The sequence below is a fragment of the Rhinopithecus roxellana genome, chromosome 21 (assembly GCF_007565055.1).
Source record: "Rhinopithecus roxellana isolate Shanxi Qingling chromosome 21, ASM756505v1, whole genome shotgun sequence".
NCBI lineage: Eukaryota > Metazoa > Chordata > Mammalia > Primates > Cercopithecidae > Rhinopithecus > Rhinopithecus roxellana.
The window spans coordinates 18,038,943-18,059,981 of record NC_044569.1 but is presented as its reverse complement, the minus strand read 5'-3'; the positions used below and the strand labels follow the sequence as shown (position 1 = coordinate 18,059,981).

Sequence of the window (21,039 nt, the reverse complement as noted above, 5' to 3'; positions counted from 1 at the left end):
AATATACTTAGAGCTTTTCATAGTTTTTCATCGTTTTGCTTCACGGTATAGGTGGATCATCAGACATTTGTGGAAAAAAGCAATTTGAACTTGCTGAAAATAGACACAATTCACCAGGAAGAGATAAAACTTCAAAAATTATTACAAATATTCTCAGAGATAAGAAAAAAAATTGCATATGTAAAATGAGAATGGGTTTTATTTTAAAAAATGGCCTTTCTAAGAATAAGATGTTTTCAGAAATTAAGAATTATAACGCTGGGTGCAGTAGCTCATGCCTATAATCCCAGTTCTTTGGGAGGCTGAGGTAGGTAGATCACTTGAGCCCAGGAGTTTGAGACGAGCCTGGGTAACATGGTAAAACCCTGTCTCTAAAAAAAGCATACAAAAAAATTGGTTGGGTGTAGTGGCATGTAACATGGTAAAACCCTGTCTCTAAAAAAAGCATACAAAAAAATTGGTTGGGTGTAGTGGCATGCACCTGCAGTCCTAGCTACCTGGGAGGCTGAGTGGGGAGGATCATTGAGCCCAGGAGACCAAGGATGCAATGAGCTGTGATTGTGCCGCTGAACTTGAGCCTGGGCAACAGAGTGAAACCCTGTCTCAAAAAACAAACAAACAAAAAATCGATATGAAATATAGGAGAGAAAAATAAGAAAATCAGAGTTTATTCTAAGAGAGTCAACATCTCAGTAAGATGAGTTCTTGAAAAAGACAATACATTAGCAAAGAAAATTTCTCTAAATTGAAGAAAGCTTCCCAGTTAAAAGATTCTGCATGAATGGAAAAAGGTGTAACTTATGCATATCAGCATAAACTTTTAGAATTTTAGAGAAAGATAAGTCCTAATAGTTGTGATGGGGAATAGGTCACATAAAAAGATCAAGAATCAGACTGCAACACACTTCTTAATAGCAACACTAGAAACTAGAAGGTAATAGAATACAACCTTCAATCCTTTTTGAGGAAAACTATTAAGTCAGAATGCTATATAAAGTTAAACTATAAATTAAACATGAAGATTGACTAAAGACATTTTTTCAGAGGTGTGACACAAAAAAATTACTGCCTCTGTACTCCTACAGTAAGCTACTACAGGGCATGTTCTAGTAAGATGAAAGGGTATAAACCAAAAAGAGAATAGGATGCTATCTAGGAAAAAAGGAATATAAGATAGAAAAGAAAGAAAATTTCCAGGTTGATAGGTAAGGAAATTTCAGATGAAATCACTAGACAAAACACCTAGAGAATAATAAAGTTCATACTAGAGCAGGATTTTATGGAAGTCTCTAGGAAGGATATCTTGTAAACTCTAATTGGTAAACACTGTATATATTTATTGTATGCAAAATGATGTTTTGATATACTGTATGTATTCATTGCAAAATGATTAAATCGAGTTGGTTAACACATCCATCATCTTACATATTTATATATTTTTGTGGTGAGAACATTTAATATCTACTCTCTTAGCAATATTCAACTATACGATACGTTATTATAGCCATAGTCACCATTTTATACAACAGACCTCCAGAACATATTCATCCTCACTGAAACTTTGCAGTCTTTGAGCAATATCTTCCTATTCACCCCCTGCCCCTGCCCCTAACCCCCCAGGCCCTGGTGACCACTGATTCAACCTTTTTAGATTCTACATATAAGAGAGATCACACAGTATTTGTCTTTTTGTGCTGAATAAGGCATTTTTAAACTCCAGAGAAAATAATTATACAAAATTAAATTTAATAATAGTACATAGTTCAGCTGTGCATACAATATTTACAGTCATAAATATTTTGATATAGATATATTGAGAGGACAGAGGGAAGGAAATAGCACACATAGGGGTATGTTATATATGTAGAGAGAAATATGGAGAGAGGGAGGAGATGGAAAAAGGGAGAAAGAAAGGTAAAGAGAGGGAAGATAAAAGGGAGAAAAGGAGGGAGCAAATAGTTATCAGTGAGAGCTAAATCATCAACTTCCATAGCAGAAAGTCAATACTAATGACTACATAAGTCTGTTATTCAGAAATATGGATAAAAATACTAGAAGGAACAGATAAAAGAGGAAACATCTAAAACAGTCAAAACTGCTTGTTGGAAGAGGAACGTCAGCAAGATGGCAGAATAGGACTTTCAAGGACTTGTCCCTGCCCCTCCCATCTCCCCCATCAGAAATATCAATTTGAATAACCATCCACCTACAAAAATACCTTTATAAGAGCTATATAAACCAGATGAGAGATTATAGCACCAGGTTATAGCACAAAAATAAGAAGGAATGTATTGAAGAGGGTAGGAAGAACAGACTTACATTACTGGCAGTACCCTTTCCCCAAACTCTGGCAACACAGTAGACAGAGATACCCTCTGTTTGGGCAGGAAAGAGAGAGAAGTGAGAACCAGACTTTACCTCAGATGCTAACATCAGGCCCACCTCAGTAAAAGCTAGAGTTGGGCAGCCCCTCCTGGTCCCAGACTCCAGGCCAATACTACATAATGAGCATTCAGACCTGCCTCAGCACCAGGTGGGATCCTCCTATTCCAAATTCCAGCCCTGCCTCAGATTCCAGACCAGCCCAGAGCCAGGTCAGTCCACAAAACCCAAGTTTACCCCCGCCCCAGTCTAGATTGGCATCCCTGACCTCTGGTACCAGGCCTGCCCCATGCTAGGTCAGTCTTTATGGTCCCACCCTGAGGCAGACCCAGGCCTGACACCACAGAACCCAGTGCTGGGCTGGCTCCGCAGACCCAGGATCCAGGACCCAGTTTCAAGGCCTACCCTTTAGCTCCAGGATCCAGATTGGTTGTTGCGGACCTAGCCTCTAGGCCAGCAATCACACAAAACAATTTGGCAATGTGAATCAAGGATTGTAAAAAGATACATATATACTTTGTACTAGTAATTCCACTTACAGGAATCTATAACAAGGAAACAGGTAGAGATAAAGTTAAAACATTTATTTAGAGAAATGTTCTTCAAGGCAAAATTTATAATAGCAAAACCATGTATTATCTGATAACAGACTAATAGATATATATTGAGCACAGTTGCCAGGCAATACATATTTGTCGAATGAATTAATGTTTTCACAGAGTATATAATAAGACCAGAAAATATGATACAGTGAAAAAAGTAACATAAAATTCTGTATAAGCATAATCCTTAATACTCAACATAGACTATAATACCGCACCAAAAAAAAAAAAAAAGAAAGAAATAGAAAAGAGCTCAAAAGATTATCTCAAAGCTATAGGATTATGAATGATTTTTATTTTGTTTTTCATACTTTTCTATATTTTTCAAAAATTTATAACAGGAATGTACTTATTCATATGGTCACAAAACTGTATTAATCAATATAGAGCTATAAATGTATACCAAATATATCCTAAATATTTATGCCCTTAATATTCTTGTTTTCACTAAGACTTCAGGTTTACCTTGGTCCAGAGTCACTGCCATTCATATCCAGTTTGAGTTCTTGGGGTTTAGTAAGCTCTTTTTCAGCAACCACTTCTCTCGACTTAAACAGAGCCTGAGCTCTTAACCTGTAAAAATTAATTTTAAAAATTTCTAATCTTGTGAAGCCTGATAACCTGAATGATAAACTCTGGAAAACCATGCTCTTTCAGCTAGACCCCCAGAAATTATTTTCCAATTAAAACTCAGTCAAAAATAAATGAGTTAAAAATAAATGAGCAATTCTTAAATATACATAAACAAACACAAAATGATTTCATAGTAACTTAAATTTTCTTTATAGGAAAGGTAGGGAAGATTAAGTTGGTTAGAATATCATTTAAAAATTCAAAATTGTAGACACTTCAATAGGAGTACTTTAAATATCTGCTGTAGAAAGTTAATTCTTCTCTCTATTCATTGTAAGCAAGTATATTGCAATCACCAGTGTATCAATGTGAATTCTAGTAACTCTAATTATCACTGACCCTGACCAACACTTATATGGGAAGCACCCACTTCTCATACTGTCATTTCAAAGAATTAGGGGCACAGCTCACTAACCAACATATTTTCCCTGAGTCAAAGACGAATTCTTCCAAAAGAATTGGAAGACACTTTATCCATCAATGCTTACTTGGCCCTACATTGACATGTACTGAGGAGGGAAAGCCATTGAAAAACTCAGCAAAAAGGTCTTCTACTGGGAGTTTGAGTGTCAGTCACTGGTATCAAATATGTGACACTTATTTTCTTGTCTTTTAAGAAATGTTCTCTGGTTATCGTAAAAGTATATTCTTTAACTATGAAATCAAACTCCGAAGTGTAAAAACATTATTAAAACAATATTGTCATTTTCACCATTGTCAAAAGACATTCTTATAATTCCAACTAACTGGTTGGAATTAATGTACAAAGTACATGGATTAATTCCCTAAAGGAACTTACAGTTTAAGACTAATATTTGGTGGTGACACATAGGTAGGAAAATGTAGATGCAAAATGCCCAAATCAGGGAATTACGAGAAAAGTGAAAAAAAGCAGCAATAATATCAGTCACAGTAGCCTCTACAGCAGTAGAGATGATCTTGATGACAGCAACTACCTTTAAGGAGTGCATTTTATATATACTATTGTACTGATCCTTACAACCACTCTATAACACAGTTACTTTTACCATTATCTATTTATAAATTACTGAAGTGACGGCCGAGCCAGGCACATAACTCTCTCAAGGTGACATATTTTTCACTGGTGAACACTGAATTTTATCATAGCTAGGTAGAGAGTACATGTAATAAGGCATATTGTTAGAGTAGGAGACAAAGGTAAGTATTTATAATTAGCCTTGATTTTTATTCATTATACATACACTACTTTGCTCCAAAAATGACTTAAGGTGGTTCTTGGCACAATCATGAATAATATTCTGGATAAATCTTCTCTGATCAACCTGGAAAGTGCTCACAAAGATAATACCCTTTCGAAAGCTGTTACTGACAATCATGTAGTAGCAAGGTGGCAGAACAAATCATTAATTACAATTTAAGTAAATGTCAATGTCATGCCAAATTTATTCTAAAATGACAAGCTTGTCCCAAGATTCTCAACTACTGTAACAATTCTGTGCTACTCATTTGGTATTCGATTGGATTGCCTTCCCAATATTTTTCTTGAACATTCTGAGCACTATAAACAACGGCTTGTGTACAGAAGATATTAATTCATGAGTTTAGTTGAAGTGAAATTCCCTGGGGCCAGGCGTGGTGGCTCATGCCTATAAGCTCAGCACTTTGGGAGGCCGAGGTGGGTGGATCACCTGAGGTCAGGAGTTTGAGACCAGCCTGGCCAACATGGCAAAATCCCATTTCTACTAAAAATACAAAAATTAGCTGGGCGTGGTAGCAGGTGTCTGTAATCCCAGCCATTTGGGAGGCTGAGGCAGGAGAATCCCTTTGAACCCAGGAGACAGAGGTTGCAGTGAGCCAAAATCACACCACTGCATTTCAGCCAGGGCTACAGAGTGAGATGCTGTATCAAAAAAAAAAAAAAAAAAAAATTCCTTGGGGCAGGTAAATGACAAGCTCAGTAAAGATATATAAAAGTTAAAATTATATATATATATAATTATATATAACATATATATATATATAATTATATATAACATATATATATATATATATATATATATATATATATATATATATATATATATGAAAGAGTGAGATTGTGAGTAATATAGCAAGCCAAGGTCAAGTCTTGCGTATTTTAATACCCCTCACATAGAGTTTTGTGCAGAGTAGAGGGCTTAGTAAATATGTGCTCAGACAAGAAGAATGAAACTCAATTACAGAACACCATTACACATTAAACAATAAGGTGCTAATTTTGGACATATTCAATAACAAATTATTAGTTATGTGAAAAAGAAACCAGACCTAGAAATTTTAAGTAGTGGGATTTTGACTGTGTTATAATGAAAAGTCAGGGTGTGGATAAATGGAAAAGTAGGACAGAGATATTTAAATCAGAGGAAAACGTAGAGCTTGAGAAAGAAACATGAATGATATACTGAAAAGATCTCAAGGAAACAAATCTGCCTTTTGGAAAAAAAAATTTATTTCTCAGGAAAAGTGGGACAAATGGGTAGAGAGGTAGTTCCAAATTATAAAAGGCTTCAAATTCTAGGTTGAATAAACATAACCTAATACAAAATTATTAGGGGTTTTTAAAATTCAGAAGTGGCACAATAAAAGCAATGTCTTAGGAGGATTCATTTGAGATAGATATTCTTGTTATATGATACTAATGTGCAGAAGGTTGAATTTCAGAACCCAAAAGTGATAAAATTACATAAACCTAAAAAGTAGGCCAGAGAGTAGGGCAACTTTCAGCCTAGAAATATAAATTGTGATACCGATTAAATAAATGGATAGATTTATGGTCCTAGTTCTGGGTTGCACAAGCTAACTATGGTAAAACATGGTGGCAGTAAGCAGGAGAACTAGAGGTGAAAGCTGTTCAATTAAAAATGTCTTGGCGGGGTGCGGTGGCTCATGCCTGTAATCCCAGCACTTTGGGAGGCTGAGGTGGGCGGATCACTTGAGGTCAGGAGTTTGAGACCAGCCTGGCCAACATGGTGAAACCCTGTCTCTACTACAAATACAAAAATTAGCCTGGTTTGGTGGCGTGTGCCTGCAATCCCAGCTACTCGGGGAGGCTGAGGCAGGAGAATTGCTTGAACCTGGGAGGCAAGGGTTGCAGTGAGCCGAGATCGCACCACTGCACTCCAGCTTGGGTGACAGAACGAAACTCTGTCAATCAATCAATCAATCAATCAATAAATGTCTTGAGTCTCTGTTTCTCTGGGCATCTCACTTGGATTTGGATTTTTTTTTTTTTTTATTGTCTTGATTGGAAATAACTTTGTTTTAGGATGAGAGCAACATAAGGATACATGAAATGGCAGACCTACGACTGGGATGAACAAAGTCACCAGAAACCAGCATGACTAGTTCTTTTTTTTTTTGAGACAGAGTCTTGCTCTGTAACCCAGGCTGGAGTGAAGTGGCGTGATCTCAGCTCACTGCACTGCAACCTCTGCCTCCCGGGTTCAAGCAATTCTCCTGCCTCAGCCTCCCAAGTACCTGGGATTACAGGTGTCTGCCATCACGACTGGCTAAGTTTTATATTTTTGGTAGAGACGGGGTTTCACCATGTTAGCCAGGATGGTCTCAATCTCCGGACCTCGTGATCCACCTGCCTGGGCCTCCCAAAGTGCCGGAATTACAGGCGTGAGCCACTGCGCCTGGCCAAGCATGACTAGTTCTAAAGGTGGCCAGTGTTACAGCTGGGTACTGTCTGATAGTTTGGATATATTTCCTTCACAAAGGCTAACCAAGAAGACTGAAAATGACCCAAAGTAAATAAAGTAAAACATTGGGGCTCCTAAAGCCACAAAGCAAATAACTCTTTCCAAGGATAATACCCATCTAACCAAAAGGTTGCATTGTAGTCAAATGCCAACCACTTTCAAGTAAAGGAACTCAACACATGAGATGACAACATGGTCAGCTTAAACTGACAATTAGCATAAAGAGATCCGGGTTCCAGAAAGATCTCAAGCTATTTTATGTGAGTAGTTTTCCAGATGGTATACGTTTTTATAATTTAAAAAAAGTAACAAATTTCAAAGGTAATAACAGAAAACAGGCATTCTCTGCCTATCACCAGAGTATACTGTGAACCTTCCTGGTCATTTTGCTTTCTTAAGTACTTTTGTTCAATCCACAAAAATCTAATATTTGAATAAAAAATAATAAAATATAACTTGATAAAATGTAATTCACACAGTTTCTGGATAAATGAAATTGGAAGAAAATTAGAAACCATTAGACTTATTGAACTGTTTTTTTTTTTTTTTTTGAGGCAGAGTCTTGCTCTGTCACCAAGGGTGGAGGTGCAGTTGGTGCAATCTCAGCTCACTGCAACCTCCACTTCCCGCATTCAAGCAATTCTCATGCCTAAGCCTCCTGAGTAGCTAGGATTACAGGCGCCCACCACCATGCCTGGCTAATTTTTGTATTTTAGTACAGACAGGGTTTCACCATGTTGGTTAAGCTGGTCTCAAACTCCTGACCTCAGCTGATCCACCCGCCTTGGCCTCCCAAAATGCTGGAATTACAGGCGTGAGCCACCACGCCCAGCCTGAACTTTTACATATGTATTTGCTTTCCATTATTTAATAAAAATCTCTAGGGACTTACAGTTCTGAGACATGATGAAATAGCTGCACTTCTCTCTACCCCTGTACAACTAAAAATCTTAGACATTATACTTGAAACAAACAAAAGGATACTGTAAAAGGTAAGAAACGGAGGCCAGAAAAACAACAACATGGTGAGTTTCCTGGGCTTTGTTTTTACCTTAGAAATCTTGCATGCGGGAGAAGCTGGCAACCTAGAAACTCTAAAGTCACAGAGGAAAAAATAGACTGCACTCTCTGTCTAAAGGATCAGGAAAGGAGCAGTCTATATTGACAGAAAACTTTTAGACAATAACTGTCCTACTACAGCCAAACATCATGGGAAAAACTGTGGTCTCACTTCCCTCATTCCCACCAGCAAAGGTCCAGTGGGAGGCTAGACTTCCGTTTTCCAATGGTTCAATGAGACATCTTAAATCTTCACTGGGGTGGTGTTGGACAGCCAAGATCAGTATCTCACACCATAAACTGAAAATGTCCAGAATGCAATAAAAAATCACTCATCATGCCACAAATGAAGATAATCTCAACTAGAATAAAAAGACAACCAGCAGAAACTAGTGTCAAGATGACGTAAATGTTGGCATTATCTGATAAGAATAGTAAAGCATGCATCATAAAAATGCCTCAAAGGCACTTATGAATATGCTCTTTGAAAGGAAAAGAACAGAGGGCGGAGCAAGATGGCTGAATAGGAACAGCTCCAGTCTCCAACTCCCAGCGCCAGCGACACAGAAGACCGGTGATTTCTGCATTTTCAACTGAGGTACTGGGGTCATCTCACTAGGGAGGGCCGGACAATCGGTGCTGGTCAGCTGCTGCAGCCCAACCAGCGAGAGCTGAAGCAGGGCGAGGCATCGCCTCACCTGAGAAGCGCAAGGGGGAAGGGAATCCCTTTTCCTAGCCAGGGGAACTGAGACACACAACATCTGGAAAATCAGGTAACTCCCACCCCAATACTGCGCTTTAAGCAAACTGGCACACCAGGAGATTATATCCCACACCTGGCCGGGAGGGTCCCATGCCCACGGAGCCTCCCTCATTGCTAGCACAGCAGTCTGCGATCTAGCAGCGAGGCTGGGGGAGGGGCGCCCGCCATTGCTGAGGCTTAAGTAGGTAACCAAAGCCGCTGGGAAGCTCGAACTGGGTGGAGATCACAGCAGCTCAAGGAAGCCTGCCTGTCTCTGTAGACTCCACCTCTGGGGACAGGGCACAGCTAAACAACAACAACAACAACAAAAACAAAAAGCAGCAGAAACCTCTGCAGACCCAAACGACTCTGTCTGACAGCTTTGAAGAGAGCAGTGGATCTCCCAACACGGAGGTTGAGATCTGAGAAGGGACAGACTGCCTGCTCAAGTGGGTCCCTGACCCCTGAGTAGCCTAACTGGGAGACATCCCCCACTAGGGGCAGACTTACACCCCACACCTCACACGGTGGAGTACACCCCTGAGAGGAAGCTTCCAAAGTAAGAATCAGACAGGTACACTCGCTGTTCAGCAATATTCTATCTTCTGCAGCCTCTGCTACTGATACCCAGGCAAACAGGGTCTGGAGTGGACCTCAAGCAATCTCCAACAGACCTGCAGCTGAGGCTCCTGACTGTTAGAAGGAAAACTATTAAACAGGAAGGACACCTACACCAAAACCCCATCAGTACGTCACCATCATCAAAGACCAGAGGCAGATAAAACCACAAAGATGGGGAAAAAGCAGGGCAGAAAAGCTGGAAATTCAAAAAATAAGAGCGCATCTCCCCCCTGCAAAGGAGCGCAGCTCATCGCCAGCAACGGATCAAAGCTGGTCAGAGAATGACTTTGACGAGATGAGAGAAGAAGGCTTCAGTCCACCAAACTTCTCAGAGCTAAAGGAGGAATTATGTACACAGCGCAAAGAAACTAAAAATCTTGAAAAAAGAGTGGAAGAATTGATAGCTAGAGTAATTGATGCAGAGAAGGTCATAAACGAAATGACAGAGATGAAAACCATGACATGAGAAATACGTGACAAATGCACAAGCTTCAGTAACCGACTCGATCAACTGGAAGAAAGAGTACCAGTGATTGAGGATCAAATGAATGAAATGAAGCGAGAAGAGAAACCAAAAGAAAAAAGAAGAAAAAGAAATGAACAAAGCCTGCAAGAAGTATGGGATTATGTAAAAAGACCAAATCTACGTCTGATTGGGGTGCCTGAAAGTGAGGGGGAAAATGGAACCAAGTTGGAAAACACTCTTCAGGATCCAGGAGAACTTCCCCAACCTAGTAGGGCAGGCCAACATTCAAATTCAGGAAATACAGAGAACGCCACGAAGATACTCCTCGAGAAGAGCAACTCCAAGACACATAATTGCCAGATTCACCAAAGTTGAAATGAAGGAAAAATCTTAAGGGCAGCCAGAGAGAAAGGTCGGGTTACCTACAAAGGGAAGCCCATCAGACTAACAGCAGATCTCTCGGCAGAAACTCTACAAGCCAGAAGAGAGTGGGGGCCAATATTCAACATTCTTAAAGAAAAGAATTTTCAACCCAGAATTTCATATCCAGCCAAACTAAGTTTCATAAGTGAAGGAGAAATAAAATCCTTTATAGATAAGCAAGTGCTTAGAGATTCTGTCACCACCAGGCCTGCCTTACAAGAGACCCTGAAGGAAGCACTAAACATGGAAAGGAACAACCGGTACCAGACATTGCAAAAACATGCCAAAATGTAAAGACCATTGAGGCCAGGAAGAAACTGCATCAACTAACGAGCAAAATAACCAGTTAATATCATAATGGCATTATCAAGTTCACACATAACAATATTAACCTTAAATGTAAATGGACTAAATGCTCCAATTAAAAGACACAGACTGGCAAACTGGATAAAGAGTGAAGACCCATCAGTCTGCTGTATTCAGGAGACCCATCTCACATGCAGAGACATACACAGGCTCAAAATAAAGGGATGGAGGAAGATCTACCAAGCAAATGGACAACAAAAAAAAGCAGGGGTTGCAATCCTAGTCTCTGATAAAACAGACTTTAAACCATCAAAGATCAAAAGAGACAAAGAAGGCCATTACATAATGGTAAAGGGATCAATTCAACAGGAAGAGCTAACTATCCTAAATATATATGCACCCAATACAGGAGCACCCAGATTCATAAAGCAAGTCCTTAGAGACTTACAAAGAGACTTAGACTCCCATACAATAATAATGGGAGACTTCAACACCCCACTGTCAACATTAGACAGATCAATGACACAGAAAGTTAACAAGGATATCCAGGAATTGAACTCATCTCCGCAGCAAGCAGACCTAATAGACATCTATAGAACTCTCCACCCCAAATCAACAGAATATACATTCTTCTCAGCACCACATCACACTTATTCCAAAATTGACCACATAATTGGAAGTAAAGCACTCCTCAGCAAATGTACAAGAACAAAAATTATAACAAACTGTCTCTCAGATCACAGTGCAATCAAACTAGAACTCAGGACTAAGAAACTCAATCAAAACCGCTCAACTACATGGAAACTGAACAACCTACTCCTGAATGACTACTGGGTACATAACGAAATGAAGGCAGAAATAAAGATGTTCTTTGAAACCAATGAGAACAAAGATACAACATACCAGAATCTCTGGGACACTTTTAAAGCAGTGTGTAGAGGGAAATTTATAGCACTAAATGCCCACAAGAGAAAGCTAGAAAGATCTAAAATTGACACTCTAACATCACAATTAAAAGAACTAGAGAAGCAAGAGCAAACACATTCAAAAGCTAGCAGAAGGCAAGAAATAACTAAGATCAGAGCAGAACTGAAGGAGATAGAGACACAAAAAACCCTCCAAAAAATCCATGAATCCAGGAGTTGGTTTTTTGAAAAGATCAACAAAATTGACAGACCGCTAGCAAGACTAATAAAGAAGAAAAGAGAGAAGAATCAAATAGATGCAATAAAAAATGATAAAAGGGATATCACCACCGACCCCACAGAAATACAAACTACCATCAGAGAATACTATAAACACCTCTACGCAAATCAACTAGAAAATCTAGAAGAAATGGATAATTTCCTGGACACTTACACTCTCCCAAGACTAAACCAGGAAGAAGTTGAATCCCTGAATAGACCAATAGCAGGCTCTGAAATTGAGGCAATAATTAATAGCCTACCAACCAAAAAAAGTCCAGGACCAGATGGATTCACAGCTGAATTCTACCAGAGGTACAAGGAGGAGCTGGTACCATTCCTTCTGAAACTATTCCAATCAACAGAAAAAGAGGGAATCCTCCCTAACTCATTTCATGAGGCCAACATCATCCTGATACCAAAGCCTGGCAGAGACACAACAAAAAAAGAAAATTTTAGATCAATATCCCTGATGAACATCGATGCAAAAATCCTCAATAAAATATTGGCAAACTGGATTCAGCAGCATATCAAAAAGCTTATCCACCATGATCAAGTGGGCTTCATCCCTGGGATGCAAGGCTGGTTCAACATTCGCAAATCAATAAACGTATTCCAGCATATAAACAGAACCAAAGACAAGAACCACATGATTATCTCAATAGATGCAGAAAAGGCCTTTGACAAAATTCAACAGCCCTTCATGCTAAAGACGCTCAATAAATTCGGTATTGATGGAACGTATCTCAAAATAATAAGAGCTATTTATGACAAACCCACAGCCAATATCATACTGAATGGGCAAAAACTGGAAAAATTCCCTTTGAAAACTGGCACAAGACAGGGATGCCCTCTCTCACCACTCCTATTCAACATAGTGTTGGAAGTTCTGGCTAGGGCAATCAGGCAAGAGAAAGAAATCAAGGGTATTCAGTTAGGAAAAGAAGAAGTAAAATTGTCCCTGTTTGCAGATGATATGATTGTATATTTAGAAAACCCCATTGTCTCAGCCCAAAATCTCCTTAAGCTGATAAGAAACTTCAGCAAAGTCTCACGATAGAAAATTAATGTGCAAAAATCAAAAGCATTCTTATACACCAGTAACAGACAAACAGACAGCCAAATCATGAATGAACTTCCATTCACAATTGCTTCAAAGAGAATAAAATAAAAAAAGGTGGACCTAGGAATCCACCTTACAAGGGATGTAAAGGACCTCTTCAAGGAGAACTACAAACCACTGCTCAGTGAAATAAAAGAGGACACAAACAAATGGAAGAACATACCATCCTCATGGATAGGAAGAATCAATATCGTGAAAATGGCCATACTGCCCAAGGTTATTTATAGATTCAATGCCATCCCCATCAAGCTACCAATGAGTTTCTTCACAGAATTGGAAAAAACTGCTTTAAAGTTCATATGGAACCAAAAAAGAGCCCGTATTGCCAAGACAATCCTAAGTCAAAAGAACAAAGCTGGAGGCATCACGCTACCTGACTTCAAACTATACTACAAGGCTACAGTAACCAAAACAGCATGGTACTGGTATCAAACCAGAGATATAGACCAATGGAACAGAACAGAGCCCTCAGAAATAATACCACACATCTACAGACATCTGATCTTTGATAAATGTGAGAGAAACAAGAAATGGGGAAAGGATTCCCTATTTAATAAATGGTGCTGGGAAAATTGGCTAGCCATAAGTAGAAAGCTGAAACTGGATCCTTTCCTTACTCCTTATACGAAAATTAATTCAAGATGGATTAGAGACTTAAATGTTAGACCTAATACCATAAAAACCCTAGAAGAAAAGCGAGGTAATACCATTCAGGACATAGGCATGGGCAAGGACTTCATGTCTAAAACACCAAAAGCAACGGCAACAAAAGCCAAAATTGACAAATGGCATCTAATTAAACTAAAGAGCTTCTGCACAGCAAAAGAAACTACCATCAGAGTGAACAGGCAACCCACAGAATGGGACAAAATTTTTGCAATCTACTCATCAGACAAAGGGCTAATATCCAGAACCTACAAAGAACTCAAACAAATTTACAAGAAAAAAACAAACCCCATCAAAAAGTGGGCAAAGGATATGAACAGACATTTCTCAAAAGAAGACATTCATACAGCCAACAGACACATGAAATAATGCTCATCACCACTGGCCATCAGAGAAATGCAAATCAAAACCACAATGAGATATCATCTCACACCAGTTAGAACGGCAATCATTAAAAAGTCAGGAAACAACAAGTTCTGGAGAGGATGTGGAGAAATAGGAACACTTTTACACTGTTGGTGGGATTGTAAACTAGTTCAACCATTATGGAAAACAGTATGGCGATTCCTCAAGGATCTAGAACTAGATGTACCATATGACCCAGCCATCCCATTACTGGGTATATACCCAAAGGATCATAAATCATGCTGCTATAAAGACACATGCACACGTATGTTTATTGCAGCACTATTTACAATAGCAAAGACTTGGAATCAACCCAAATGTCCATCAGTGACAGACTGGATGAAGAAAATGTGGCACATATACACCATGGAATATTATGCAGCCATAAAAAAGGATGAGTTTGTGTCCTTTGTAGGGACATGGATGCAGCTGGAAACCATCATTCTCAGCAAACTATCACAAGAACAGAAAACCAAACACCGCATGTTCTCACTCATAGGTGGGAACTGAACAGTGAGATCACTTGGACTTGGGAAGGGGAACATGACACACCGGGGCCTATCATGGGGGGGGGAGGGATTGCCCTGGGAGTTATACCTGATGTAAATGACGAGTTGACAGGTGCTGACGAGTTGATGGGTGCAGCACACCAACATGGCACAAGTATACATATGTAACAAACCTGCACGTTATGCACATGTACCCTAGAACTTAAAGTATAATAGTAATAATAATAATAAAGAAAGGAAAAGAACAGAAAGTCTCTGAAAATAAAGAGAAAACATAAAGAAGAACTAAGTGGAAATTTTAGCTCTGGAAAAAAGATAACTGAAAAAGACAATAAGTAAAATTTAAAAACTCAATGGACTGGCTGAAAAACAGAATGAAGAGGACAAATGAAAGAACCAGAAATTTGAGAATAGAACAAGAGAAATTGCACAATCTGAACAACAAAGATAAATAGACTAAATACACACAAAAAAGCCTAAACAGAATGTCAGAGACATGTGGAACATTTTAATAGTTGCCATTCTGACTAGCGTGAGATGGTATCTCACTGTGGTTTTGATTTGCATTTCTCTAATAATCAGTGATATTGAGCTTTTTTTCATATGTTTGTTGGTCGCATAAATGTCTTCTTTTGAGAAGTATCTGTTCATATGCTTTGCCTACTTTTTGATGGAATTGTTTTTTCCTTGTAAATTTGTTTAAGTTCCTTGTAAATTCTGGATATTAGAAACTTTCTCAGATGGGTAGATTGCAAAAATTTTCTCCCATTCTGTAGGTTACCTGTTCACTCTGATGACAGTTTCTTTTGCTGTGCAGAAGCTCTTTAGTTTAATTTGATCCCATGTGTCAATTTTGGCTTCTGTTGCAATTGCTTTCAGCATTTTCATCATGAAGTCTTTGCCCATGCCTATATCGCAAATGGTATTGCCTAGGTTTTCTTCTAGGGTTTTTATGGTTTTGGGTTTTACATTAAGTCTTTCATCCATCTTGAGCTAATTTTTGTCTAAGGTGTAAGGAAGAGGTCCAGTTTCAGTTTTCTGCATATGGCTAGCCAGAGATCATGTCCTTTGCAGGAACATGGGTGAAGCTGGAAGCCATCATCTTCAGCAAACTAACACAGGAACAGAAAAGCAAATACCACATGTTCTCACTCATAAGTGGGAGTTGAACAATGAGAACACATGGACACAAGGAGGAGAACAACACACACCAGAGCCCGTTGGGGAGTCCGGGGCAAGGGGAAGGAACTTAGAAAATGGGTCAATAGGTGCAGCAAACCACTGTGGCACCCGTATACCTATGTAACAAACTTGTACACTCTGCACACATATCCCGGAACTTAAAGTAAAATTAAAAAAAAATGTGGAGCCATAACAAAAGATTGTAAATTTATGTCATTAGCTAGCCAGAGGAGGGCATGAGGTTCAAAAAGTATTAGAAAAAAATAATTAGAGAAAACTTCCTAAATTTGACAAAAGACACAAAACTATAAATCAAGAAGCTGATCAAAGTTTTTATAGGATAAAGAAATCCATGTGAAGACATATCACAGTGAAATTTCTTAAAACTAAAGACAAAAAAAACTTTAAAAAGCAAAAGAGAAATTATATTTTATGTATAGAGAAAAATAATGCAAATGACTGTGGAAAACATCAGGGGGCAGAAGAAAATGTCACATTTTTCAAGTGCTGATAGAAAAAAAAAAAAGCAACCCTGTCAACTCAGAATCCTATATTCAGCAATGGTAATAGCCTTTAGAAATGATGTAAAAATGAGAACGTTTTCATACGAAGCAAAACTACTGCAGGCTTACCCTAACGAACAGTTTAACAGAGCTCTAAAAACAAAACAACAAAACAAAAGATAAAAGAGGAAATCTTGGAACATCAGGAAGGAAGAACAATAGAAAAAAATAGAAATACAGATAAATATAATAGATTTTTTCTCTTCACTTTCCTAAATTACTCTGTAACTTATTTTAAATTTGATGATTTAAGCAAAAATTATAATATTTTATGATGTGGTTCTTAATGAAAGACTCTGTTTAGGTTTTTTTTGGTTTAGTCTATTTCTGTTGTTCAGATTGTAAAATTTCTCTTGTTCTATTCTCAATGAGAAACTCTTTAAGACAATTATAAATGGGGGAGGGTAAGGGAACTTAAAGGGAGATCAAATTTCTACATTTAATTTAAACTGATAAAATATGACACCAATAGACTTTGATAAGTTATATGTGTTTAACAGAATATTTAGAGCAACCAATAAAATAAATCTATTCAAAGAAATATACTCAAAAACACTACAGTGGTTTCTTGGTATCCTCAGGGTATTAGTCCCAGACCTTCTCCCATACCAAAATCCCACGGATTTACTCAAGTGATGTGTATGTATATATAATCTTTGCACATCCTCTGGTATAATTTAAATCATCTCTACATTACTTATAATACTGGTAATACCTACTATAATGTCAATGCTATGTAAATATTTGCTATACTATATTTTTTATTTATAATAGTTTTATTATTGCATTATTTATTGCCCCCAAATATTTTCAATCCACAGTTGGTTGACTCCAGGGATATGGAGGGCCAACTATATGGGAAATCATATACAATTTACATTAAAAGTAAGTGTCTGGGCCAGGTACAGTGTCTCATGCCTGTAATCCCAGCACTTTGGAAGGCTGAAGTAGGGAGACTGCTTGAGCCTAGCAGCTCAAGACCAGCTTGAGCAAAATGGCGAAACCCCATCTCTACAAAAAACAAAAATTAGCTTGGCATGGTGGCACACGCCTGTAGTTCCAGCTATTCAGGAAACTGAGGCAGGAGGATCACCTGAGCCCAGGAGGTCAAGGCTGCAGCAGTGAGCCATGATCATGTCACTGCACTCCAGCATGGGCAACAGAGTGAGAGCTTGTCAAACCAAAAAAAAAAAAAAAAAAAAGTAAATTTCTGAACATGACATACCAATTAAAAGAAACTGGCTGACTTAAATAAATGCTGTGTCTAAGAAACTGAATTCAAAATCACAACATATATATGGTGAAAGTAAAAGGATGGAAGAACACATACCTTGAAAACCTTAATAAAATGAAAGTAAGAATGGCTATATTAATATCGGGTAAAGGAGACTTTAGATAAAAAAAGATTACGAGGTAGGTGGATCACCTGAGGTTAGCAGTTAGAGACGAGCCTGGCCAACACGGTGAAACCCCATTTCTACTAAAAAAAAACATATATATACATATATATAAACTAGCCAGACATGGTAGTGGGCGCCTGTAATCCCAGCTATTTGGGAGGCTAAGGCAGGAGAATTGCTTGAACCCAGGAGACGGAGGTTGCAGTGAGCCAACACAGTGCCACTGCACTCCAGCCTCGGTGACAGAGTGAGACTCCATCACAAAAAACAAAAACAAAAACAACAAAAAAAATAGGAACCGAGAAAGACATTACATAGTGACAAGATGGCTGATCTGCCAAGAAGACACAGCAAATTTAAATGCGTAAGCAGCAAATAACAGAGGTATAAATATATAAAACAAATACTAATAGAACTAACAGGAAAAATAGATAATAGATATATCATAATTGCACCTGGAGATTTCAAAACCCCTCTGTCAATAAGTGATAGATGTAGGTAGAAAATCAGCCAGAATATAGAAGAATTCAACAATACTGTCAAATAATAGGATCTAATTTACAGAACACTCCACTCAACAGCAGAATATATATTCTTTTCAAACATCGTGGAACATATATCAAGACAGAACATACCCTAGGGTCCTTAAACAAACTTCAACGAGTCTGAAACAATGAAAATTATACAGTGTGTTATGTGAGCACAGTGGTGTCAAACTAAAAATCAGTAACAGAAATAAAACAGGAAAATCTTTAAGAACTTGGAAACTAAATATAGCACTTCTAAATAACCCATGAGTCAAATAGGAAGTTTCAAAAGATACCCCAAAAAAACACTGAATTGGATGAATATGAAAATGCAACATATCAAAATTTGTGGGACACAGCTGAATCAGTGCCGAGAAGGGAATTTAGAGCACTAAATGTTTCCAGTAGAAAAGTGAAAAAGTCTCAAATCAATATGCTTTCACCTTAACAAATTAGGAAAAAAGAAGAGCAAAGTAAATTTAAAGCAAGCAGAAGGAAGAAAATAATAAAGAGCAGAAACCAATGAAATTGAAAACAGAAAAATAACAAAAACTAAATGAAACAAAAAGCCAGTTATTTGAAAGATAATTAAAATAAACCTGTGGCAGGGTAGATTATCCAATAGATAATTTGAATAGCCTTGTAAGTATAAAGGAAATTAAACTTGGAATTTACAGTCTCAAAAAATAAATCTCCACGTCCAGATGGTTTCACTGGAGAATTCTACTAAACATTTATGGAAGAATTAACACCAATTCTACACAATCTCTTTCAGAAAGCAGAAGCAGAGCAAACATGTCCCAACTCATTTTATGAGGCCTGCGTTACCTTGATACCGAAACAAGACAAGGACAAAGGGGGAAAAAAAAAAACGGAAAACAACAGAACAATATCCCTCATCAAAACTAATGCAAATAGGCCAGACACAATGGCTCACGCCTGTAATTCCAGCTACTCAGGAGGCTGAGGCATGAGAATCTCTTGAACGCAGTAGGTAGAGGTTACAGTGGGCTAAGATCACACCACTGCACTCCAGCCTGGGTGACAGAGCAAGACTCTGTCTCAAAAAAAAAAAACAAAACAAAACTGATGCAAATATTCTCAACAAATATTAGTACATGGAATTCAGTAACATTTTTAAAATCATACATTATGACCGAGTGGGGTTTATTTCAGGGATGCAAGGCTGGTTTAATATTTAAAAATCTATGTAATTCACCATATTAACAGGGCAAATAAGAAAAGCATATAATCATAAAAGATACTTGACAAAATTCATAAAAGGTATTTGACAAAATTCAACATCTATCTATGATAAAACTTTACATAATCCATAACAGAAAAAGTGGATAAATTGGACTTTATTAAAATTAAAAATTTTTGCTCTGTGAAAGATCCTATTAAGCAATTGAAAAGGCAGAGTCAGGAGCAGTGGCTCAAACCTGTAATTCCAGGTTTAGGAGGCTGAGGCAGGAAAATTGTTTAAGTTCAAACCACCCTGGGCAACAGTGAGAACCTGTCTTTACCAAAAGAAAAAAAAATTAAAGATAAACAAGAACAGACAAGCTACAGACTGGGAGAAAATATTTGCTACTCACATATCTGACAAAGGACTTATATCTAGATATATGAAGAACTCTGCAAACAGCAAAACACCCAAATGATCCAATTAGAATATGGGCAAAACTGAAGAGAGAATTTACTGAAGAAGATAGGAGGACAAACAAGCACACACACAAAAAGATGTTCAACATCATTAGCCATTAGTGAAATGCAAATTAAGACTGCAATGAAATGTCACTATACACATATTAGAGGAGGTAAAATAAAAATTAATGACAATACCAAATGTCAATAAGGATGTGGAGAAAAGAAACACTATATAATAACAAATTAGCAATTCAGCTTTTCAAGCACTGTTCTTAGGAAGAACTGTTAAGGGAAGAACAGCCCACATGTGGATGGGTTTATGAGAATTCGTCATTCAACAGGTCATGCTTCACGGCCAGAAAGGGTTAAATTTAGAAGACTCCCATCACTTGTTATATTTTATATTATGGCAGGTAGACATAAATTTGGAATGATGACAGCTAATCTCACTGCTTTACAATCTAATTCCACACCCCGAAATCTCAAGCTTTTACTTAATGCCTAATATTGTCCACAATGATATCAAACAGCCAAGGATTCTGCATAATGGTAAGATCATTTTAAAATGTCTTTGGAACCCAGCAAAAATTACACCAGACTGCTCAGAAATAGATATTCTAAGCTATCAGTTTGGAAGGCAAGGTAATCTTTGAAGTCTTTCAAAGAATAAAGGGGAATTTACTTAGTAGACGTAACTGATACGCATCTTGAGCAAGCCAAGATCCAGAAGAACCTCTGGTTCTACACATCTGCTATAGTAATACAGCAATTTGACACTGTGTTCTTCAAACTACAGACGTTGCTAAAAGAAGAGGCAGGACTCGGCCAGGTGCGGTAGCTCACGCCTGTAATCCCAGCACTTTGGAAGTTC

At 38.0% G+C, this 21,039-nt stretch overlaps 1 protein-coding gene across 4 annotated transcripts in view; it reads right to left on the bottom strand.

The window, feature by feature from the left end:
* KIAA1328 (KIAA1328 ortholog) overlaps positions 1-21,039 on the bottom strand; it is a 397,521-nt gene that overhangs the window by 127,534 nt on the left and 248,948 nt on the right. For 3 of the 4 annotated variants that reach the window (XM_030925946.1, XM_030925948.1, XM_030925947.1), the window contains one exon: positions 3,450-3,557. The exons of the other annotated variant lie outside the window; for it this stretch is intronic. In XM_030925946.1, coding sequence (XP_030781806.1) covers positions 3,450-3,557 — 108 coding nt within the window. The remainder of the gene's footprint in view (positions 1-3,449; positions 3,558-21,039) is intronic. 4 annotated transcript variants of the gene reach the window in all.